Here is a 25,350-nt window from a genome sequence, read left to right on the forward strand (position 1 = left end):
ATTTTTTAAAAAAATCTTGTTAGTCAGGTAGTGTCAGAATACATTTGCAAGCTAGAAAAAGCTCCTACCCACTTTTGAAACCGTATTTCATAGGGCTTGGTGCCCAGCCCACCTGTTACATGTGTAGCTTTAGAGACTTGCTTCCCTGCCCCCAGTTCAGACTTGTCTTATATTTTTAGCGTATGTAGCCTTGAATGATCAATGATTTAGGTACTTTGACTTGGAGTAGATTCTCAGAGACATGTTGAGACCTTGGCTGACTACACCTAGACTCCCATGATATCTGTAGAAAGGAAACTCTTTTCCTTAGTTCACCTCACAATTATGGATCCAAGATACCTTGACCAATTGACCTATAGGTTGATATCTATGTAGTCTGTGAAGCTGTATGCAAAGTTTTCTATGAATGCATTTTGTACGTACAAACACTGTTGTTTTAATCCCTTCATAGTGGGCTATGATCCAAAGTGGATTAAGCGCCTTTGCGACTGTATAGTTCAGTGTTTAAAAGCACAAGCTTGGCATTAGACCAAATCTCCTTTCAGCCGCTCACCTGACTGTGTGACCTTGGCCATGTTACTTAATCATCAGTGTCTCAATTTTCTCATCTTTAAAATAGGGATGATATTAGAAATTAAATCAGACAGCAGTTATGAAGAATAAACGTTTGTCACAGGCAAGCTCTCAGTTCTTGTTACTTTTGCATCAGCCCTTGCTTTTGAAGATTCTTTTTTTACAAATGAGAAGCCAAGTTTTTCACCTTTCAGGGTGTTCTTGGGAGTCCACAACAAGACTATCTATGTTATTTCAGTGACACCTTTTCTGAAGTGACCATTTCTCTCTTAGGAATTGCATGATGACAATCCATCCATCTTACGTAGGTTTTTGAGCAGCCCAAAGTATTAATGACTTCAGGTCTCTCCTCACCTGTGCCAGTTCAAGGCTTATGACTTTGAGGTGAAAGGCTCTGTAAACCATTAGCAATCACCAGCCTTGCAAGCCATTTATTTCTCTTTGGGACATATTTATTAGGCTATATGTACTGTGTAATTGAAGCAGGTTTCTCCGTAGCTGTAAAGCTGTACAACTATATTCTTAATCTTCTTAACAAAATGCCAACTGACATAGCATTGGGAGCTACTTATTCCAGACATCTGAAGTCCAACCATCTCTCTAAATTATGATGGCCATAATATTTCATAATGACCGTTATTAGGTCCCCAAAGGAAAGAATGTCTTCATCTTTTTGGAGACATTGGGTCTGATGCCCCTGTTCTTGGCGGCTGGTATCATATTTGCATTGAAAAATTACACCACAGGGTTGATGATGGTATTTGGCCAGAGGAAGGAGAAAAAAATCAAATGTGTCTAAGCTAGAACTATTTTTCATTTTGTTTTATGGATTCAATTTTGTGACATATAGTGTTTGTAAGGTCCTTCAGTGAGAATGTACTCTAGTTTAAACTTGGCCTTGAGTTTATGCTGACACACTGATTGAGCTTTAAAAAAGGTCATCATCATTATTCAATCAAGCATCAATCACTGCCTCTTGCTCCCAGCCCCTTGACCCCGTGATTAAATGCTGGCCCTCCTTCAGCGTTCAGCTCATCCCTTCTGCCCTCTTCTTCACATTGGATTACCTTTCTTTTCACCTGCTCCCAAGAGCAACAGTGCTTTCTTCTGTCATGGCACTTAGCACTGACCACACTGAATTATAACCGTCACTTTGCTTCTTTCTCCTTAAGACAGACGATGAACTCGTCCAGGTCAGCGCCATGTCTGATTTACCTTTGTCTCTTCAGTAATGCTTCCCTAAGCATATGGCAGAGCTCAGTAAATCTTGTATGGATGAATAGTCACATGGCTGGTTCCTTCGCATGCTTCAGGTCTTAGCTCAAATACTGTCTCTTCAAGAAAGACGTGTTTGACCACCCACTATAAAGGAGCTGTGCATCCCAGCATGGCCTGTTCCATTATCCTGCTTCATTTTCATCACTCAAGTTATCACTCTGAAATTATTTGCTAAATTGTTTATTCTCTGTTGCCCTACGGAATGTGAGCACTGTGAAAACAGGTCCTTGTGGGTCTCGTTCATTGCTTTATTTAATGCCAGCTCCTGGCACATAGTAGCCCTCAGCACAGTTTGGTTAAATGAGTGAGTGAATTTTCCGTGTTTTCCCTCCTGCCCTCAGTGGAAAATGTTAGGGCTGATGACTGTACCTTCCTTTTCTGGTTTTCTGGACTGTCCTTAGCATTTTATCGGTAAGGTGAGGGCAGTTTAAATTTGTTTCATGGTTTATATATTTTGTATTAAACAAACAAAAAACTGGCTGGCAGAGAGTGATGCAGATGGCTTTCTTGAGAAGGGTTACTGGTCATTAATGTTAATTGTTTAGAGCGACTGGTTTGCAGTCAAATAACCATCAATTCCGTGTTGCTGGGGAAATCTCAGATTTTCTCACTCTGTCTTTCCTGCATCCCTCCACATCTGTACCTCCTTGATCTCTTAGTATTCTGATTCATCGTCATACTAATCCCCCCTCCCCAGTAAAAGCGTTACCTACTAGGCTCATTATCTTTTCATGCAGCAGGATTTTTGCTGATAACTGTTAGTATTCTGGTGTGTTCTTTAATGCAGTTTCTCTCATCAAAATTTTTTTCGATGTGCTCTTTAAATCTTCCCAAGAAAGAGGAAGGAGAAGCAAGCAATGAAACTTTTCCCGTTCCTTCTCCTTGTCCCTACTTGCAGATACAACATTTTATACCTGCAGTCCTTTTTAGAGGCACAAACTTAGCTGAAGGTAGCCTCACCCTAGGCATTGGATCTAACACCAGAGCCATGTGGTTGGACAAGTATGATTTAACCTGAGGATCGTAGGCCCCAGTCAAATGGGCTTCTCAAGGTCACTGGCCAAGGCTTCAGAGACTCCTTGAAATTATATGCAAAATTGTGTTTTTGTGTAGCTTTGCTTGAGAGAGGCTCAAGCAGCTTTTTCTCCCATTTTCAATCAAGGCCATGGCCCAGTAATTTAGCAGCACAGACACTTGAGTAGAAATGGCAGTCATTGAGCCAAGACAGAGCTAGAACAAACTCCAGTTATTTTTTATCTAGCACTGCACTGAAGCCAATAGGTACATACCATTGTCCAAGCACACACAGTGCAGCTGCGACCTTCAGTCATGCTTGGCGCTTTATGATTATAGCTGTATTATAGGAAAAATCTAGAAAACTTGGAAAATACTGAAAATAAGAATATGAATCACCTGTTAATCCTAGCATTCAGAAACAATGTTTTAATGCCTTGCCTTCTAGTCTTTGGGTGTATGATCTATGTGTGTGATATATACATATATCTATTTTTTAACAATGAGCTTATATTCTATGTGCAGTTTTTATCCTGCTTTTCACATCTTATATCATTTCTATTTTTCCTTGCCACTAAATATTCTTGATCGTGCGCATTTTTAATGGATTTGTAATTTTTTATCTTGTTGGTATGACAATATGTTTGCTCAGTCCTCTGTTTTTGGAAGTTCAGATTGTTTTCAATTTTTATCTTCTTTATGTAATACTGTGTTGAACATCTTTTTATATAAATCTTTGTGAGACTCTCTGATTATTTCCTTAATACAGACTCCTAATGATGGGTTAACTGAGTTAAAGTCAGCTATAATTTTTGGGTCCTACAGTTAGGATTATGTATTGATAGATTTTAGAATAAGAGACAAAGCTGGTGGGGTCTGAGATGAAAATGTGCTCAGGAGCAGTCTTACTAACTCTTTGGAACATAAGAGCAGGTTCTGAGCCTTCTCTTTTCCATAGCTTTCAGTGGTCTCCACGAACTACCTAACTGTGTGTCTCTTTCTTTCTCTAAATATACATAACAGTTCCCTGCTCCTTGCACATTGCAATGCCTGATTCAGATCCAGGACACCAGTTCTAATGCAACATTTTCCTTTGCAAAACTCTAAACAATCCCATGTGTTCAATGACATTGATTAGCAACATAATGTTTGTTAGAACACTGAGGAGGAAACCAAAATGTTTGTATTAAAATGCTCAAATCTAGAAACCAAGTGCAGAGGGGAATGAATATCATGATGACATAATACATTTTTATTATTTGAAGACCTATTTTGCATATGACACTGACATTAGGATTCACCCCTTCAAAGTCCTTTGCACAATTTTTCTCTATTCTTTCGGTTAGAAAGGTTGATTGACATTCTCACTTGCTTTAAACCTAGAAAGAATTTGGTCCAGGGAAGTCCAATCTCTTTCCTAGCAACTCGAGTTTTGTTGAACTCAGTGCGGAATTGGTAGTGCTTGGCTTCTGTTTGGCTTCCCCTGCTAGCTGAGCTAGCTCTCCAAGTCTTTCCCATTTCCCTTTAGTCAGTAGAACAAACAGAAGTCTTAATCTCAACAGAGTGCTTAAAGAAACTGTATATGTATATATTCATTTTGGGAAAAAGTAAGCAACTCTGGAAGGATGTAGAGGTTAGTGATGGCTCTAGAGATTTAAAAGTGCAATAAAATGTTCTGAAATTTGCTGCTTTCATCTTACTTAAAAAGGCAGTACAGACTTTGGTTTACTGTGGTATCTGTGTGTGTGTGTATGTATGTGTTCTTAAATAAATAAAGCTTTTCTTGAAGATACTAAAAGAGGTAATAAAGCCATCCAAGATCCCCTGAGCCGAAGAACACACTTGTTTTGGTGTATAACCTTCCTAGTCCTTGTTTCCAAATCCGTGTGTATTCTGTTACATATTTACTTTTTTCGTATAAATTTTTGTGTACAACCATTATAAAATTTCACCAAGAATAACATTTGTCATTTAGTTACATGAGAACCTGTTCAGTAGCGTAGTTTATGACCTTGTTATTTAAAAGGAAAGAGATTCCTTCCCCTCGTGTTAATTGGTCAACCCGAGTCACTGGCAGAGAATTTGCCAGTTGTTTTCTCCAAAGGGACACCTTTTTCATTGAGAACTTTAGAAATTCAGGTCGCAAGCTTTTCCCACTTCTCTATATCACACTTAAGACTCATACTTTGAATGTGTACTTCCCTGTAAAAGTTTTCTGGGATCCCTCTGAAGAGCCTTTGTCACCTTCTAGGCTCTAAGAGCAGATGGTGCCATCTGTGGACTCTTTCTTCTGCTTCTTCTCAAAGTTGCCCTTCCTTTCCCTGAAGGGAACAGACGAGCTCACTAAGATGGTGCTGTTTCTGCCCATATGCCTCATATGTAATATGTGATACAGTTTATACAACACACGCTTCCTGCTGTCACTGGGAACACAAAGTGTGCACTTGTCCTAAGGAAGACCACTGATGTGCCATGAAGTGTGGGATCCTGTTGCTTTCTGTCACCTATCCAGTATGGATAGCCTTGCGGTCAACTCTAGCTAGACAAGAGCCACATCCTCTGATTTCTAAGTCTTGGAGAACTCTGCCTAACAGTGACCTTTTTTGAGTGTTTTCCATTAGGTCTCCATGCTGTTTTTAATACATCTGAGTAGTTTTGGCTAAAGTAAATTATGAATTGTAATCAGGAGTTTTGTTCCAGCATTCATATTCATTAGATTTTGATTTAATGAGTATATAGACCTAAAACAAATCTGATTTCTTTTTTTAAAAAAAAACGGTGAAGTGCAGTCTCCTGATTTTTTTTTTACTTTTTAAATACTAATTTCTGGCCACTTTTGGCTCCTGTAAAAGGTATGGCTTTTTATATAAAAAGAAGGTTTTCAGCAACTGACTAGCCAAGAGGAACAAATCCCTCTTTAAATTCAAAGAAGTTTTTATTTGTTGTAAAATAAAACATTGTGTCAGTTGAGCTGAGATCTTTTCGAATGTTCCATGGACTGCTTCCTCAGAGGAAACAGACTATAACTGATGACCCCCATGTGCTTCAGACTGGTTGGCTTTGTACAATTAACGGAAGGGCTGTTAGTTAATTAATGTTTGTTTTTAAATTAATATTTTATTGCCTCAGCAAGATGTGAAAATGGTGTTCTTGAAAAAGAATTCTAGATTAAGGCTAAAATCTGCTGAAATTAACCCCTCTGATCTCTGGTCCTCCTTGTCCCCCCAGAAATATCCCACTTCTCAGTTTGGTGTAGACAGTCATGGAGGGTAGATGCCGTGAGTGTGTTTGAGTATGTTTAATCCCCGTCTCCTCCTGTACCTGTCATTCTGCAGCGTGTCGTTTTCACTCAACATTATGATGTGGAGATTATCCATGTTGTTACCCAAACAGAAAGCTCATTCCTTTCAACCTCTGCAGACTGCTTTATAAGTTGGCTGTCCCACAGCTTATTTAGAACATCTAGTCGTTTTTGGGTTTCCTTTGCACTATCAGTGCTGCAGTGCACATCTTTGTATATGCACCTTTGAATGTGTGTGCACGTGTTTCTTATGATAGAGAATGGAAAGTGCCCTTTATTTTATATATGAAAATCTTAAGGGATAGGGACTTGAGGATGGTCAGAGTCTTATAAAGGATTAGCAGAGTGTGGATTGAAGCCATTTTCCTTGACTCCTTTCCTGCTTAATTGGGGATTCTTTACAGATTTTTGTAGAAGATCATTGGGATCCTGGGTGAAGTCAAGCCTAATAGAAGCTAACTACAGTAAAACATTGCATATTCCAGATAACCAAGAAGGTCGGTCTGAATTAGGGAAAAGTGTGAATTTAAAGATGTAATATTGTATAATTTTGAACTGTATACAATGACTCACACTAATATAACTTGATAAAATTCCTTAAGGGAATCACATTAATGAACAAATAAAAGCACCTCATAATTGTTTTTGAGAATAATGACATATCTAAATTGCTCAACACAGTTATTCTCATCCATTGGTAAAATATTTCCTCTACAATATTTTTTATATTTTCACATGCTTAGCAAATGATTTTCCCTAGTTACAGTAAGATAACCATAACCACTGCCTTTCTGAATGGTGTGAATTAGCACAGGAAGGTGAAAGGGGTGGACATTTGAGGGCCTACTCTGTGCCAAGTACAAGGCTTTTAAAGATTTTGCTGTTTAATTATCACAAGCATCTGGTGAAGTGAGGCTTATTATCTCTATTTCATAAATTGAGAAACTGAGGCATAAAGGGCTCTAAAGCAACTTCCTGAAGGTTGCCTGACTTGAATGGGTAAATACTCTTTCTACCATATCATAGTTTCCTTAAATGTGGTCCGCATCAGAATCTCCTGGAATATTTGCTCATACTGCAGATTCCTGGGCCCCTGAGGGTGAAGCCCAGGGATTCTGTGTTTTTAACAAGCTGCCAAGTGCTCCTTCTACACTCTGAAGTCTGAGAGCCACTCTGCCAGACCGCAGTGACCTCGTTCTGAAGCTCTGATGAGCTCTGCCAGAAAACTGCCCCTATGCCTTTGAGGACAAGGAATTCCTATCATGGCTCCTTGCACTGGGCACTTCTGCCGTGCTCCTCTGGGTGCCTTCCTCCTACCCACCCACTTCCATGGCCTCGCGTGACTTGCGCTGAACTTAGCAAGGCTCATGGTTTGACAAGCCCCTTCCAAAAGAGTTGAAATCATCACCCTACATATAGGGATCACTGTCTAAAAAAGGTTGAAGTTTTCAGTGCAAAATCATGAGCTCCTAAGTGTATCTTTTGTGCCTAATACAGATGGAATCTGCGTTTTGCATTCTAACCTTTGCTCAAATAAGAAATTTTAAAAATTGAAAATGAAAGGGCAGCTTGCAGAAACGATTACTTTTGAAATACCAATATGTGGTTTTATTTTCCATTCTAGCCCTCCTTTGCTGCACTCCCCTGGTGGTAGATTTCCCATAAGCCTGCCCTTAATTACTGCTGACTTTCCTAGAAGTGAGGAGATCAGAGTCCCTTCCAGCTCTCACCCTCCCACTAAGGACAGGATTTTGGAAGAGCCAGCCAGGTTCAGAGACCACCTCTCTCTCCTCTGCCTTTTCTCTTTCTCCATTATTATGTTTTTCTCTCGGCTCTGTGAAATTTCTCTTTTTCACTCCCAAACGACCTGCTTTCCCCTTAAGGGTCTAGTCCCAGCTCGAGTCCAAGCTGAATAGGAGTTTGCTTGGATAACTGACAGGTATTGAGAGGTGTGCCGAGGATCCGGAGTGGGTCCTAGACGGACTTGGATTTGTGTTCTGTGCTGGCAAAAGAGCATCTGTCTTTGTTTTGGTGTTTGGCTCATCCAGATAAAGAAGGCATTCCCTCTCCTGAAAGGCAGAGAGAAAAAAAGAAAGAAAAGACCAAAAAAAGGAAAAAATTTTAATTTTAACCATGTACTCCTCTGAAACTAAATATACACCCCTTCCTCTCTCCTGATTGGTCCGCTTCAATTGACAAGTGGATCGGGTGGAAAGGAAATATCCTGGACTTAATTGTAAGTTAAGTCTCTCTTAATCCAGAAGAGCATTTGAGATTCTGTCCAAGTGTTCAATTTCCCAGGCCGCTGAGGTCTGTGAATTTCTTTTCCCAGCCTCCAGGCTGCTGCAGTACAAGTCAGCATAGCTAATGCAGATAGATCTCCTGCCTCTCGCTCTCCTCCTCCCTCTGCTTTGATTCGATATGAACAGCCTGCTAACTCCGATGCTAGGGGAGAAATCTGACATAACTCTGCAGATGGCTAGGTTGCCGTGAAACACCTGGGGATTATTCTTTAAGGAAAAGGTAACATTTATATGCTAATGATTTCTTCCCCTCTCCCCTCCTTGTTGCATTTTTTCCAGGGCTGCCCGTTCCCAAGAAGAGCCCAAAGTCGGTAAGGACTTGTCAGTTACTTAGTGCTTGTTTGGGGGCAGGGGGGCAGGTGGTGGGAGGGGACGCGGTCTGGCTTGACTTCACTAAATGTGTTTTAGAGTGGATGGGGGAAACTGGACGGGGGCTCCTTATATTGAGTTCTGGGGATCTGTTTGCTATAGAAGGTATTTGGGTTTGTCTTGAACTGTCTAGTGATTTGTGGGCAGGCTGCAGGAGCCAGGAGAAAGAATTCATGGTTGGAATCTTCTCTATGTAAATGCATCACAACTCTCATTCAAATAGATGAGTTTCTTAGATGTTTTAACTTGATACAAATGCTATTGTTTCCTTTGGGAGGGGAAAAAAAAAACACAAAAAACTCCACCTGCTAACCGGGTAGCATTGCTGTCAACTGGTGTTTCCAGCCGTTTGCATGAGTAGATTCTCTCCTTGAGCTTTCTTGTCCACTGGATGATGAACTGTTCACAAAATTTAAAAGCCTGTAGGTTTAAGGAAGAATGGCTATGCCCTGTATAGGTGTCCATGCTCACATGGAACGATGTTCAGTGCCCCAGCCCTAAGAATAAGACATTTCCTTGCTGTGGAAATGTCCTTTGTTGTTTTGCCAGCTTTAGCAGCATTATGCTGCAGGTATAGGATTCTTTAAAAAAAAAAAAAATCAATGTTTTGCTGTCCTTTCTAATCTGGTTTCCCTGAAGATGCATTACCTAGTTGACATGTTAGCTAATAGCTTAGAGGCTGTAGTGTTTTGTTTGGTAGTGTGAGGTTCTGCTCCTGGGGCACTGGCAACAGATTAAAATGCTACTTAAAAACTCAAAATCTGGAACTAGGATGCCTGTGAAATTGATCCGGGTGGAAGAGGCTTCCCAATTCATTAACATTGGGATAGAGAGGGGTACTACCATGTGGCTTGAATATTTGGGCGAGGGAAAATCTGCAGCCTTCTGCCATCCAGGAAGGGAGAACCTTTAAAACTTTGCAGCTCATGGTGCTGCAGCTGAATTCCTTCCACCTGTCTCCAAGCCTGGCTGTGAGAGGCAGAAGTTTATTAAGATGAAAGAGGGAGCTTCCTGCATTCTGAAGCCCCACATCTAAGTTCTCCAAAGAGAAAGTCTGCAATAATTGATGTGATTCCAATGGCATAGTGCCATGGTGATTGGAACATGTGACTTCAGGGCTCCTTCCTTGTCAGTTTGTGTTAAGATCCAGGCAGAAAAGTGCTGGTCGGAGCCCATGTTGGAACCACAGAGATGCTAAAACCTGTGTGTGTGTGTGTGTGTGTGTGTGTGTGTGTGTGTGTGTGTTTTCTCACATGCATGCACGTGTCTCCCCATCCCTGGGTCATAGTCAGAAACCTATTCAGCCTTCAGAAAAATAGAATCAAATCTAGAAGATGTGTCACATGAGCCTTGAATTAGAGGGAACCATCCTTTTTTCTTCCCCATCCCCAACCATGCTCTGTGATGCGTGGACTTATTTTACACACTCCACGTGGAATGGAGTCTTGACAAGGAGCATACAGGGGGAGAGAGGGCAGTTTTGTGCAGGCAGCATGACATCAGGTAGCAAGGTGTCTTTTTTTGTTTTGCATCCCATTTAAACTTAACTGTGCAGGAGGATTTTTGGAGATTCATTTGCATCTCTTCTTCGCCAAAGTATTTTGGAATTCCCTGCTGAACTCACAGGGTATCAGACAGGTAGAGAGCCTGCATTCACCAAGTCAGTTAAGAGAATTCCCTATGACAGTTTATTTTTGTAGAAGTCATGTCATTAGCAAGCAGCAAGCCAATTACTCAGGCTGCATTCCTAGAAAAAAAGCTCTCTTAACTGCTTTGCCCACAGTCTGCTGGCTCTTAATTACCACAAGCTAAGAGACTGATGTGTTGCTGGGTTAGGAAAGAATGAGCCCCCAGCTTGGGGCTGGTCCTGCCCTGATTTCTGTGCCAGGACAGGGATGATGGGTTTCACAGCATTGTTGGCACGCTCTGGAAGCTGCTGTACAAAATTTGGGGGATATCTGCCAAGGTCTGCTGTTGCCAGTGGAGCTTTGCTAACATCTGTGATCAGTGGGAGCTCTGTACAGGTGGGTTGAAAGCTGTTTCCATTTCCCAGTTTGGATGTTGATGATGTCCTGCCAAAGAGACAGATGATTATGGGATTTTTCTCGTGGGGTCGGAGGGAATCCATGGGGAAGCTGGACATCATGGCTCCAGAAAGCCATTCACATGATGGCAGATAAGGTCAGTTATGCAGGCTACGTAATGAAATGCACACTGATTGTGCCTGGCCTGTGATACGCTAAGATTTACTATCAGCTCTGTGACTATACTCTCTTTACCTAAGGCCATGGTTTTTCTTTTTTCCTAGAGGCTCCTGACATTATTGGCTTGGTCATGTGACTGACAGCTTCCTTTCGCCCTCACACCTTTTTTCAAAATAATGTTCTTAATAATTAAGTAGTTGGGTTTTTATTAGAACAGAAGGACTTATCTTTTTGATCTTGTTTCCCCTCCTGGATAGCCTGGATAGCTTACTTTTAATAAGCAATTTCACCTACGAGATTTAGTTTAAATGTTGAATATATGGTTTAATACTCATTGGAGACAATGGCAGTGTCTTAATGAAAGTTTATTAATTTGATATCTGGACATCCACAACATCAGGGATTTTTCTGCCAAATGGCAGAGACAAAAATAAGACATATTTGCTGTCAGGTTTTAGACTTCACTGGGAAACTGATTCCGTGGCCCAATTTAATCATCCTGGCTTGAAACTTATTTAACTGAGACTCTTGGTCTAAATAACACATAAGGATTTTGTCTGTGAGAGTTTAAATATCATACCAAACCCTGAATTTTAAGTCCATATTCACCTGTTTTCTCACTAATTCACTTCCCAGCCATTCCTTCTCTTTCTCCCTTCCTTCGTCTGTCCATCTGTCCATTTAACCATCCATCATCTATCCATTCATCCATCTGTACATTCATCTTTTACCCACTCATCCAGCCATGCATGCATGCATCCATCCATTCATTTATTTAGTGAAGTAGTATTGAGAACCTACTAAGTGTCAGGTTTGGTGGAAGGTACCGGAAATACTATAATAAATAAGATGGTCACAGCACCTTCCTGGAACTTACAAACAAATGATTTATTGATTGCTCCTTTCAAAAAAAGGATTCATTGTCACAAATCACCAAAAATCTTTATGCATTTGTTCCTTCAACAACTATTTATTGAGTATCCCTGTGCGCCAGAGCCACTGCCAGTATACAATAGGAACTAAAACAGAAAACATTCCTGTCCTCATGGAACTGGGAGGAGACAAGCAATAACCACACAAATGGGCAGATCTATACAGACCCTCCTCATGGGGCTTAAAGTCTGATGAGCATATGCTTCCAAAAGTTAACAAAGCAGAAATATAATACAGAACCAAGTGCACACATAATGAAAATCATTCAGCTCTTAATTATAATAACCAAAGTTAAGTAGTTGTACAAAGCCATATAAAAGACCCAAGATTGAGTTAGGTGCTATGATTGAGCTGTGGAATCTTTCGGAGTTCCCCAGCAGCCTGAGCAACGTAGGAAACCGCGTTATTTACTTAGCTGTTAACAGTCAGATCAAAGAGAGCATACCATGTTAACTAAAAAGACAAAATTTTCCCAGTTACTAAAAAGTTCTCCAAGTTTCCATAGAGGGCACACTGAACAGGGGGCAGGGCAGTCTCTTTAACAACCTTTTTGTAGGAAACCTCGTAGCAAGCCAAAAGGTAGCAATAGTGACAGGTTGCTAGTCCATTGTCCTCTGTTTCTTTGCCCTGGAAGGGATCTTAAGGACATTGCTGACAACTAGTCATTAAGAGATGTGAAGGAGAGATCTTCGATAATGTACACAGTGAGTGACCCTGGCCTGAAAACTCCAGTCTTATGTCCCCTGGCTCTTTCTCAGACTCTCCTAGTTGTCTCAGTACCTAGTTTCCTTCTTTTCCCCATACCACTTGTCCAACAACCAGGGCAGTAGTACAACCCATCAAAGCTCCTCCATGCTACAGGGAGAAGCATTGAGAGTAGCAGATGGGCGAAGGAGCAGGATTACTTAAGCAGGTCCTTGCCTCTCGCTTCTCACAGCAGCTCAATCCTCACCCCTTTGGAGCCTTAGAAAATGGACTTTGCTATTGTATTAGATTTCTTTAAAACAGTCAGTGTGAACCAAAATTCATTTTCACATCCAATCAATACCTTCCTTCTCTTTTCCATTAACTCCTCTTGCTTGCCTTTTGGGAAGAAATCGTTTGCCTTAGACTCATAAATGATAAAAGAAAGAGACCAAAAGAAGGACCATCCTCTGCTTTGCCTTGTATTTGAGTCTCTGATTTTCGCACAACCTTTAATGACATTGGCCTACTATCTCATTAGCACTTGGAGTTTTTCCTGTTGTCCGTGTAAATTGCTGCAGTGGCCTTCAGTCTTGGCAGATAAGTGAACTGTAAATAATTTTGCTTTAAAATGGATCGATTTGTCATTTTTGAGCCACATGAATTCTCTTCATCATTTAAGCTCCTAAGTGCTGTCTGTATTCATTTGCTCTTCCAAGTAAATATTTTCAGCTCACTTTATAAGTACCTCTGTTTTGAAATCATTCTGTGAAATACTGATGAGCTGATTTATTTTCCTGTTTCCATTTATAAAAACCATTGCATCTTCCCTATTTCCCTTGCCTGTCAGTAGTAAGGGAACCATTCGTTCTAGGGAGGTTGGTAAATGACACGAATTCACCCATAGTGTGTGGCTAAGGACTTTTATGGAGTTTTCAAAATTGAGCCCATTTCTTTCCTCCTAGTTGGCTCTGATTTGATATTCAGAAATAAAAATCTTGATTCAAAAAATACCAGCATAGTGACAACAGCTGGCACTGGAAATATCCATCTCGATATGTGGCTCCCCTTTCCAACCAGTTGGTCAAGCTGGAGAACTGGGAGGTGGATATCCATGTTTCTGAGATCTCCTCTTCCTCCTCTTCTCCCCCGTTGAGTCTGTCAGCAGTGCCTGTTGAGTCTGGCGCCAAAATGCCTTTTGACTTTACTAGTCCCTTTCCTTCATCTCTACTACTCTCCTAGTATAAACCACCTCGGATCCCTCACGTGGACTGCTCAGTAGCCTCCTGACTGGCTCTCTGCTTTCACTCCTATCCCCACCAACCCATTCTCCACCTACTAGTGAGGCCAAACTTTCTGGAAGTAAATTGGCTCCTGGCACATCCCTGCTTTAAATTCATTAAAGGATTCCTGCTCCCCCGAACTAAGAATGAAACCCAGACTCCTTAAAGTAGCCCATGAGGCCCTTGCATTATTTGGTCCCCAAGTTCATCTCAGACCACCCTACTCCCTCGCTGTGCACACTACCCTTTTGCCTGTCTTCAAACAATCCAAGCTCATTTTTGCTTTGAAGACTTAGCACAAGCTGCTTCCATTAATGGAGTGTTTTTCCAGAGGCCTCTCCTTACCATCTGTCTAGAGGACATTGCAGTACGTTGTTATCAATCTATTCTGATTGTGTGGTTAATATGCCTTTATACACATATGTGCATATGCACACACCTAGATACACACTCAGGTATCCATTCCAAGACCTCAGGCACTATCCCTTTCTTCCTAATACATTGTATCCCTCAGAATCTGGCTCACAGTAGGTGATTAGTATGTGTTGATTAGATAAGTGAATAAGTAGTTTACTCAAGGGAGCCTAGCTGGATGTTGTGTCATTGGTGTACTAGGTATTTCCTCCATCCATATTCTTAGTATGCATAGAGTTACTTTAACAGACTTGAAAGTATATCTTTAATGATAGATACTTGTCTTTGGCCAGTTTCTCACCTAGAAAGATGAGGTGAAAGACAATCACATTAGATGCAAATCTGATCCTGGGCTCTAACTAGTTCAGAAGTGAATTTGTTCTCATGACCCAGGTCTTCTGGGAGATCAAGCGGCTACAGGTTGACTTTAATTTAAGAAATATATAAACATGGCTTTTCTCCTGGACAATTCTGGGCTGTAACTAGATAAAAGACAAGTCCGGAGTGCCAACAAGAACTTGAAAGGAAACTTAAAGTGAAGTTAAATCTTATCGGGGGAAATCCAAAAAGTTTCCAGATTACTGTGTATTTAGCCCATTAGTGTGGGTTAGAATATGCCATTTAGTGAGAGTTTAGTGGTGGCAGTTTTTAGAGCACATTCTCAAGATGCTGCTTTCCTTTTATTTTCCAAATTTAGGAACAAAGTTTAGATGACACTTGAAAGGGATGCAGAGGTGCAGTTTGATTGAGAGGCAGTTTTGCAGACTCATTCCAGATTGCATTTGTCATTTTAAATTGCATTAAATTGGACCTAAATGAGTCATTTATTGGGGAGGTGAGAAAGGGTATTAAAATTTGAAGAATGGCCCATGCCACTTCCAGTAGACTTCATTTGCCCACTCTGGTTATGGCACAGCTGTCTCTTCAGTTAAACTCAAGATTTCCAGGTCCTCCGTGTCAGAGATTTGTACACTGGGACAGCCATCAAAGAATCTTAGAAATCCGGGAGGTGAGATGAGAATGCCTGTGCATGCATTTGTGGGTATGTGTGTCAAAGCACATGTGCATTCTCTGTAGGAGAAAGGTGCAGCCCTTTTATCAGACTGTCTTTGGGGCAGGGTTGCCTGAAAGATATTTTCCTGCAGTTCAGGAAGAGGGAGTGAGTGGAAGAGGTTAAAGTTAGCTTCCCAGGGACTCCAAGGAACCCCAGGAGAGGAAGAAGAGTGTGATGTTTCCTTCCGGTAATCCTGCCATGCAGCTCACCCTAGATCTCAGGGAGGTTTTGTGAAGCGTAGTCTCAACACGAGGAGACTGGAGCTTCCAGGGTCAAAGATGGACTTTAACTGTGACATGACTCTAGTGTCCATGGACTGACCCCACAATCTGGCATTTGCTACTCATTTGAGGAACCAAGAAAGGGCCAGCACTTGAAGGGAGGGAATACAAGTCTCAGGGTAAACTCAGAGGTCCTTTATCTATTGGGAATTATTTGCTTTTACATTTAAAATATCTTTTCTCTCCTTCCTGAGAGGAGAACAGAAACGAAACACTACCCAAGTGTAAAAATAGAAAATAGCAGTTCTCATTAATTCTCCTTACCAAAGTTCATTTCAAAATGAAAATAGCTTTAAATTTTGTCTCAATTATAAAAAGCATTCTCTGTGCATTATAAAAATGAAAAATAGGCAATGCAGTAAAGTATAAGAGGGGGAAAACCCACCCTGATTCCAACTTTTTTGTACTTATGCTAGTGTGTGTACACACCCAAAATGAGCCGATGCATATGCTCATTTATAATCCAGATGCCTGTAAAGACCACAGTGAAGAGAAAAACAAACTCCCATGCACATGCAAAAGGGAATGGGGATTGTATCTGTCATTAGCATTTTCTGACTCTGAAAATCTTCAGCATGTCTCCAGGGGAAGCAAGAAGGCAGGTATTGACCTTCTCTGGGCAGGAATCAGATGGCTGACCCTGAGAGCAAAATTTACTGTTGGGGGGGACACTTGGAAGTTGGTAGAACCAGGTTCTATTCCAGGTCTTTGGAATGCTGATCCATCCATGTCTGAGCTGAGCACTTTATCCTCAAAAGGGAACAATGGTGACATGGGCTAAGGGTAGTGTTTGTCCCTCCCCAGACATCAGTGTGTTTTCCTGGCATCTTCACTAGAGTTTGTTGTCCTCTTGAGTCTGAGTGAATTAAGCCTCTTGTACAGTTTTACCAAGACCTCTTTGCCAGTCTAAAGCATGGTCCTCAAATTTCTCCCACAGGCACACCAAGTATAATTTTAAATGGTCTATCTTACCTTCATGAAATACATGCCCAATTTTCCTCAACTTTGAATCCTTGCCAAAACCTATATTTAGATCTGTAGTCTGTAATAGTCAAGGGCAGATGAAGTTTTTGTCCTCCTTGAGCTTCTTTAGATACAATTTCAAAGCAAGGAATATAAAGAGAGAGAGTATAGAGGGACCTGAGATTTAAATGAAAGGGACCTTGGAAATTTCCATTGAGATAAGGAATGAAAGATGGGGGATACCTGAGGAGAGAGCAAGGAACAACAGTTTTGATAGGATTGATTGTAAGACCAAGGGGAAGATTTTGATGCTGTTAAGAACTTTAGCAAACTGAGATGCTCTGGGTCAAAGATCTTATAAACTACTTAAAAAGCTATACAGGATCTGTAAGAGAGGACAGAGAGGGCCCTTGCTATCCTCTACCCGTTTATGATGCTTTTAAGCAGATAAGTGTAGAGACATAGCTTCTGTTTGTGAGAGGCAAGACTCCAGGATTGTTTTGAATGGGGGAAACTAAACACCTGGGCTTACCACAGTCTTTTACTGGAGAAAATAACTGAAATTATTTTATATCACACCCAATATTTTTTCTCCCATTAGTTTTTGCTCTTTGTTGAATCACCATTCAAACAAAGAGCATTTCATAAAATGGGAAGGGTCTTTTGCTGAGTGAGTTTTAAGAAACAGGAACCTGCTTATTCTACTGAAATTTAAATGAAACTCGTTCCCTTTGAATACTACTTGGACATTGGACAAGTTACAAATCTAACAAGGCTGACCCCCTGAGGTCAACCCATATATAAGGTTCGATCTTGGTTTTCAACCAACAGTAATGTCAGGAGATCAAGAGGTGAAATGTGATGCCTGCAAAATTGATTGGCTAAGGATTATGAAAGCTCTTCATATAATAGTTATTTATATACTTAGGAGTACAAGTGCACATATAATGCTAGCATGATTTTTAAAATATCTGATTCCTTTTTCTTATAGTCTAGAAGAACTGATGGAAAATCCTTAGATAAGAGTTGAGTATTTTATTATTGAAAGATGCAAGACGTAGAGTCCCAACGAACGTTTTTAGCCCTGATTGTATTTCTTCTGGATATTATAGCCTTACATTTAAACCTCATAGTATTTCGTGTCATGTATTTTGTCAAAAAATGAGGATGTTAAACTGATACTTCTTGTATCTCTCCCCTGAACTTCAAACCTACGTACTTAATTGTTTACTGGCCATCTCCAGTTGGATGTCTAATAGGCAGCTCAAATTTATAAGCCCAGAACTGAACTCTCTTCTAACTGCACAGGCCCAAATAATTATCCCCTTTCTCTCTGCCATATCAGTAAATGGCTACTGCAGTCTTCCATTTGGATTAGGCCCAAACTTTGAAGTCATCCTTGATTCCTTTCTCACTCACCTTCCATAGGACCTATGAGCAAATCCTGTTGGCTCTACCATCAGGGTATATCCAAAATCTGACCACTTCCGTCCATCTCTGGCCTTGTACCCTAGTCCAAGCCACCATCCTCTCTCACAGAAATAATTACAACAGTCTCCTACATTCTCCCCACTTCTACCCTCGCCCCAGAACCTTTTAAAACAACATCAACCAAAAAATGAGGATATTAAACTGATACTTCTTGTAATAAACAGGCCCAGAGTCTTAGCCAAGAACCTATGATGAAAATTGGATTTGTTTTCTGCTACAGCCCAGAGAGCAGTATGGTTTGTGATTATGTCTTTCCATCTGGCCCGCCCCTCTCCCTGTCTGCCAATCACCTGGGGATTTATCTGCATTTAGCATTAGCTGGAGAAAGGTGGAGGCCACAGTGTTGTTGATATATTTATGTGTATGTGTGCAGAAGAGCTGAGCAAAGACAAGCGGTGGAAAACACCCACTCAGAGACCCAGTAATAATCTCTTCTTGCCCCTCTCTCTTGCTTACTTTCAGCAACCACTGGAAAGAAAAGACAGCCAGAATAGTTCTCAGCACAGTGTCTCCAGCCACCGAAGCCTGCACACGGCGTCCCCAAGCCACGGCACACAGGTGCTCCCCGAGTACCCACCTCCTGCAGAGGCTCCAGCTCCTGATCAAACCGACAGCTCTGGGCAGAAAAAACCAGATCCTTTTAAAATCTGGGCCCAGTCCAGGAGCATGTATGAAAACCGACGTGAGTAGCACCCTGGCTCCTGTCTTCCCAAGACCCCTCCCCAGGGCTCCAACTTTCTCTTGAGGCTTACTGAAAATTGGTTTCCATTGTGTAAACTGGATTGAGGTGAATCAAGGGGAGAGGTGAAAGCTTCTCACAGCAGCGATAGAATCTGTTGGCTATTCTTGGGGGCTCCATTATGTCTTCACTTTGGGGAGGGGGTAGAGATGGATAGTCATCACATAAAAGGCCTGGATAAAAATGGATTTATTTTTCCCTTCAGTTAAAAGAAGTAGAAGATAAGAGCTGCTGTCTCATTAATTTTTCACCACGTGGAGATTGTGACATGCTCTTGTGAAACAGCTCTGATATACAATAGAACATAAATATGATTGGTTTGGATTGCATGAGTAATGAGAAGAAATTAAATGCTTTCTTAGAGGACTCTTAGATTTTAAGGATACTGGCAATTTTTTTTTTTTTTACCATTATTAGTCTCTCTAAATATTCCCCTTAAAAAGAAAAAAACAAGCAGTTTGTGGTTTGTGCTTTAATTATTGATACTGTGGTTAAATATGTTCCTTTGGCTTTACCTTTTCCATAAATATTAACTAGTGATGGCGTACATCGTAACTTTTTGGCTCTTATAAACCTAAGATTAATATTGCCTTCATGTTTAATTTCTTACTTTTTATTAAGAAATGATTTCCAAAGATGATTCACCATAAATAATACTCATTTATCTTACCATTACCAATGAAAGTTCCTAAAATGCTTTAATCATATGAGATGCGAACGGGCCCTTTTTTGGCTGTTGCTCTTACTGACGTTTTCAGTCATGAGCATGATGGGTCAGGATGAAGCAACAAGGCAGGACATGCACTTCATTTTCTCTTTTTGTCAAGGGATAGGAGAGAATGTTTAATGAGGGAGGAGACCAAGTTTGGTGAAGGGCCTAATGAAAACCGCAAGAGAGAAGAGAATCGTTTTGCCATCCTCTTTGTCCCTGCCCCCCTCAGCAGAGGTTTCGTCTATAGCCACAGTTGTGGTTCTCTCTCAGGCAAAGCTCCATGGAGAGTCATGGCACAGAGGTAGTGGGAGGTGCTCCAGCCTCTCCCCCACCCACTCGGACTTGGCTATGAAGCATTTCCTCTGCTGGCTGAAGCAACTCCTCTGTGACCCAAACAGAACAGGGGACTGAGGCCAGCATCTCTGAGAAGGAAAGTTGGCCACAGTACTGGGTGCAGTTCAGCAGTTAGGAGGTGGGGGCGCAAGGCTAGTTGGAGACTTGCTGACTATCAAATTTTAGAAGTCACTCAGGGGTCTCTCCACCCTTTTCCTCCTCAAGGGAGAGATATCTTGCCTCCTTACTGTAGCAGTGTGAGGAATTAAATAAACTGTTTTGGCCAAGGGTTCACTACGCTGACAAAAGCCAGATAATTTGAGAAGGGATTTATTTGGTCCCTGGACTAGAAAGGTCCCAAGAGGACGCCTGACTCCAGGCCAAAGGAAATGAAGTTCCGTCTGGAACACCCCTCATAAGCAGTAGTTGCTAAGTGTGAACTGGAGGTCTGTTCTCACTGTGTCTTCTCACTCACTATAGTGATCTCATTGAAGAAGTGTTTTCCAAAGAGGAGTATTTCTTCAGTCCTTTCACAGTTCTCTCTAACCGTGCAGCTCCTCCAATCAATGGCCCAATCTCAGTGGATGTTGAGCTACTCCTTTATTGACTTGCCCCTGCTTTTCTCAATATAGCACACATTTATGACTGAGCTTCCCATGTATGACTCTTTGTGATAAGTCATGTTCTGAAGTGATAGGGGTGCATGATGGATTAACAGATAATTCTAATGCATCCGTTTAATAGGTTAGGCCTTGTGGTCTAGTGGTTAAGATTGGGCGCTCTCAACACTGCCACCTGGGTTCCTTTCCTGGTCAGGGAACCCCCCCCCCCCAACCTGTCAGTAGGTGGTCATACTGTGGCAGCTGCCTGTTGCTGTGATGCTGAAAGCTATGCCACCAGTATTTCAGAAACCAGCAGGGTCACCCATGGTGGACAGGTTTCAGCAGAGCTTCCAGACTAAGACAAACTAGGAAGAAGGACCTGGCCACCCACTTCCAAAAACATTGCTGTGAAAACCCTGTGAACAGCAGTGGAGCATTGTCTGATACAGCACTGGAAGGTGGAGAGGATGGCGCAAAAAGACTGGATAGACTTCTCTGCTCTGCTGTACACAGGTTGCTAGGAGTCAGGCTTGACGGCACTAACAACGTTTAATAGGAGGCTCTAGTTCAAATGCCATTTTTTACCTTCATGGAAGCAAAATTTCTTGAGAATTTGGTATTTAATAAAACTTTTTAAAAAGTTTTCTTCAGAAAAAAAATAAGAAAAATATGTATTCTTGCTATAGTCAGCTGCTTGTTGAAGCATCAAGATTGCTCGGGTGGCGGTCAGACAATTTGGAACAGGGCCAGTTTTGTGCCTTCACTTTCCCTTAACATGCAAGGAATAGGATTTAGCAGCACAAATGAGCATCAAGTTCTTCTTGGCGATTGGAGGCTCTGTAATTAGTGATTGTAGCAACCTAATTGATGTTAAGATTCGCGTGGATTTCTTCCTCACTACTAAATGAGGATAATGATGAGACTTCCCCCCAATGGTAATTATTCAGTATCTGTCACAGATTTTCTTCTTTCACAGTACCTACAAATGAACCTACATCAATCTTGTCTTTTAATCAGTATTTTGCTTTACCCCAGATCAGTTTCTGCCGTTCGCTTAGGTTGTTTTTTAATTTTGTCTTTTGGGGAAAAAAAAAAGGGTAGCCTTGTTAGAAGTGATTCCCTATCCCTCCCCACAAGACATATTAAAATGAGCAAAGTATTCCAGGAAAATTGAAGTCAGCAGTAGCACCTTCATTGAACTATTTTATTCCCTTTTTGTTTTGAAAATGTACTTTCTTAACTTCATTTTATTGTGAAGAGCAGTGTTAAGATTAACACAATCTCTGATCAAATTCCTTCACATGGTCTAAATGCTGTGCAAAATACTGTATTCTTGGTAGAGCCATCTGTCAAAACAGCAGTGTCAAAATGAATCCATCTGAATGGCAGATATGTTAATAAATTCCTTTGAAGGGCTTAAATGCTTAATTAAAAACAAACGCAAGCATGAAAGTCCCTTAAAAGCATGTTGCCCCTTTTGTATTTTCTCTAGGTAACATACCAATTGTGCACATGTCTTTAAAAATGATGTTGATGCAATCTTATTAGTGAATGTTCAGGAGGACCAGCCTAGTATCCAATCAGTGTTTGCTAGAAAAAAAGTCTAAAGCTTGCAGTTGAAACTTTGTTCACAAAATCCTTTGGAACGAGAAAATGTCAAAGCTGTCATATTAACCAATGTTGTAAACCTATCCTGCTCAGGAGGGACATGTTTACAAATTTGGAGTTGGTGAATGGGCTCCTTTATCATAGGGAGTTTAAAGAGCTTCAGTGTACATCTAGATTTTAAGTGCTGTTATGACAGTTCTTATATGTGTGTTTGTTCAGATCTTGTCCAGATCTGATGATTTGTGTCTCTAAATAAAAGACTATTCCAGTTGAACTGCCTAGAATTCATCTGAACAGATATTAGCACAAGAATGAATTCCATCAGAAACTTGAAACTCTTTTAAATAAATGCTGTAGTATGGCAGTGACAAAAGTATACTTAATTTTTTTCAAAAAGAAAGAAGAGTTTCAACAAACCTAAAGTTCATGACATGATTAAAACAAAGTCATACAAGAATGTGTACTTTAGGGTATAATTAAATTTGAAGAGTCTAAGATGGTAATGGTAATTCTATGAAATTCTCAGTGGTACAATTGTAAATTCTAGCTTTTTGACTAGAAAAGCACAATGAAAAAGAAAAACAGAATCAAACTATAGTCTTTTAAAATCCACAGCAGCCATGACCTTTACTGTGAAAGCTTAACTGCTCATTCCTTATCAATCAAAACTAAATTAAAATGAACTAAGAGAAAGCACATACATTAAGCTTTGCAAAATTGTGAAATTAATATTCCAGCTATGTCACCTTCGCCTGCGTCGGGATTGAGCAAGGGTGAAAGAGAAAGAGAAATCAATTCCACGAATTTTGGAGAATGTCAGAGTAAGGATCTGCTGAAAACTTTTATTTCTCCATTATTATTCATCCTGTTTGATGTTCCCATTGGTCTGGGAGGCTGGGGAAAAACTCACAAAGAGAAATACCATGAAGGAAGTGTTTTGGTGTTTTTGTTGACCAAGCGTAGATCAAAGACAATGTGAAATAGAAAATGATAGGTGTGTTTTCACCAAGTCTAGAAACGTGTGTCTGTCATAATGGAAATACCAAGAGTTTTCTCTGCGAACCTGGTGATTCCATTCTTCCTAATTATCAAAGGAAGTCTTTTGACCGCTCTGTTGAGTTGTCATTGGCATTACCACAGGAGATTAACTGCTGAGACTGTCCCCAATGCAAGGGCTTAAAAATGAAGAAAGCTAGACAAGATTTTCTTAGCTGTTTTTGATTTAGCTTCACTCAAAAGAAAAAGTGATATTGATATCAGAAAGATGGTTCTACCCTGCTGCCTCCTAAAATTTAATTCTAATAAAATCTGCCTGAAATAAGAGAACAAAGTATTTTGGGGGAGTCGTTTAGAAACCTCATTGCCCCTGGGAAGAAGTGGCAGCAGAACACACGAGAGAAATTCTATAATTCTGTAATATGTTGCAGGACTGATTTATCACTGAAGTATATTCTTGTATACGTGGCATTTGGTTGGTGGAAGAGTAGAATCGTTAAAATGCCAAAGTTAAGGTGCCAAAGACTTTCTTTGTAACTTGTCTGTGTTTTGGTGTATCGTGTCTGTGTCTGTGTTTTCCTGGCGCATCACTGGCATCTTCAACATCCTCAGTGTCATTGGGCATCTTCTTTTTCAACAAGAAGCTCTTTACATAAATTTGCCATTTTCCCATTGATTCTCAGAGAGAAACAAATGCTTTCTTTCTATGGACTAAACTGTATGATAAGCCTAAGTCTGTTGGCCGCAACCACCCATATTATGTTAGCTTATACCTAAATGAGCAATATAAGGCAGAAACTTGCTACATTTGGTGTCACTGTAGGATGGGCAAGTGTTCCTGTGTTAAATGATGCTGAGAAAAATGGGTCTGGGCTGGAAGTCTCTGCAAAGGCTCTTTCCTTGTTCACAGAAAGGCTCAGCAGACTTCAGGCAGACTCTGCCAGGAACCTAGTGCTGGCTGGAAAGCATCCGTGGTCTATTTTGGTAATAATCCTCGTGCTTGAGTGAACCGAAGATGGAGACCCAACTTGATTTAATTTGTTGTTTCAATGAGGCTATTACAGCAAATACCCTTTAGCCAGCTACTCGAACAGAAAGAAAATATTGTTACCTTAGTGTGCTCAAGAAAATATCATTCTCAAATTGTTTATGAGAGTCCTATAATGTAGTTTAACTCCATATTCCATAGCGTCTTGCAGCTTAACCTCAGCAATTATTTTTAAAAAAGTATTGGATAAAAAACACCATTTAAAGCCATGGCATTAAGATAGCTCAAGCAAAAATATCACATTCAAACTCCTCTGGATTCTACTTACCTGTTCGTTTAGTTTCTTTCGTCTCTCTTGGCATACTCATTCACTGTACATTGTAAGCTTGTGGGTGAGTCACTAAAAAGGGCTATCTCTCGCCAACTAGAAATCTAAACAACCGCCTTCTTCTTCCCTATCCCATTGTACAAAATTTGAGAAGACAAGAATTAAATTCTCAGGCCTACACGCTCCTTCAGCCCAAAATCCAATTAATTAAATGAACCAGAAAGTCTGCAGAACAGTATTTGAAAATCTCCTTTAGGATTCATTGCCACTAAACTATATTTTTTCTTTTTAAATAAAAGAGATGTCATTTTAGAGACCATAAAACACACTATGTATACATTAAAATATTAAATAAGAATTAAATAGAAATAGCCGCTTTTTATTACCTTAGTTAACAGGGTGGTATAAAGAACAATTTTATGTACAGTAAGCATTTTCTTGTGGAAATTACTTTTCTTTTAAAAAATGAGATTTTTATTTTAAAGCCCTGGACCATTACTGAGTTTTAAAAGTAAAATATAAGTTACTGGATAATAAATTAATACTTATAATTTTGAAATATTATAGGCAAACTCTCCAGTAAAACAGTCAGTCATTTTAGCATTGAAATGTGGTTCATTGATACAGAACATTTTTGTTGTCATCATTGGTTTCAAGGATAGGGAAGGCTGGCTGCTTTCTGGTAATGGTACTAAAATCATAGTCAATTTAGTAAATCTGGAAATATTAGGATGTTTAGAGTAACTTTTTTGGCAAAAATGATCTAACATCAAATTATTCGCATTGCTGGTCTTGATTATAAGAGAAAAAGTGATTTTTTAAAAAAAATGGAAAACACTTTTTTTAAAAAAAAAAAAAAAGATTGGCACCCGAGCTAACAACTGTTGCCAATCTTCTTT

General features: G+C 40.3%; 1 protein-coding gene across 10 annotated transcripts in view; it reads left to right on the forward strand.

The window, feature by feature from the left end:
- The window catches only part of MAGI1 (membrane associated guanylate kinase, WW and PDZ domain containing 1), a 598,134-nt gene that overhangs the window by 545,761 nt on the left and 27,023 nt on the right, over nt 1-25,350 (forward strand). For all 10 annotated transcript variants that reach the window (XM_046662236.1, XM_046662246.1, XM_046662260.1 and 7 more), the window contains 2 exons: nt 8,749-8,780; nt 18,608-18,827. In XM_046662236.1, the coding sequence (XP_046518192.1) occupies nt 8,749-8,780; nt 18,608-18,827 (252 nt within the window). The remainder of the gene's footprint in view (nt 1-8,748; nt 8,781-18,607; nt 18,828-25,350) is intronic.

The sequence above is a fragment of the Equus quagga genome, chromosome 1 (assembly GCF_021613505.1).
Source record: "Equus quagga isolate Etosha38 chromosome 1, UCLA_HA_Equagga_1.0, whole genome shotgun sequence".
NCBI classification, from domain to species: domain Eukaryota; kingdom Metazoa; phylum Chordata; class Mammalia; order Perissodactyla; family Equidae; genus Equus; species Equus quagga.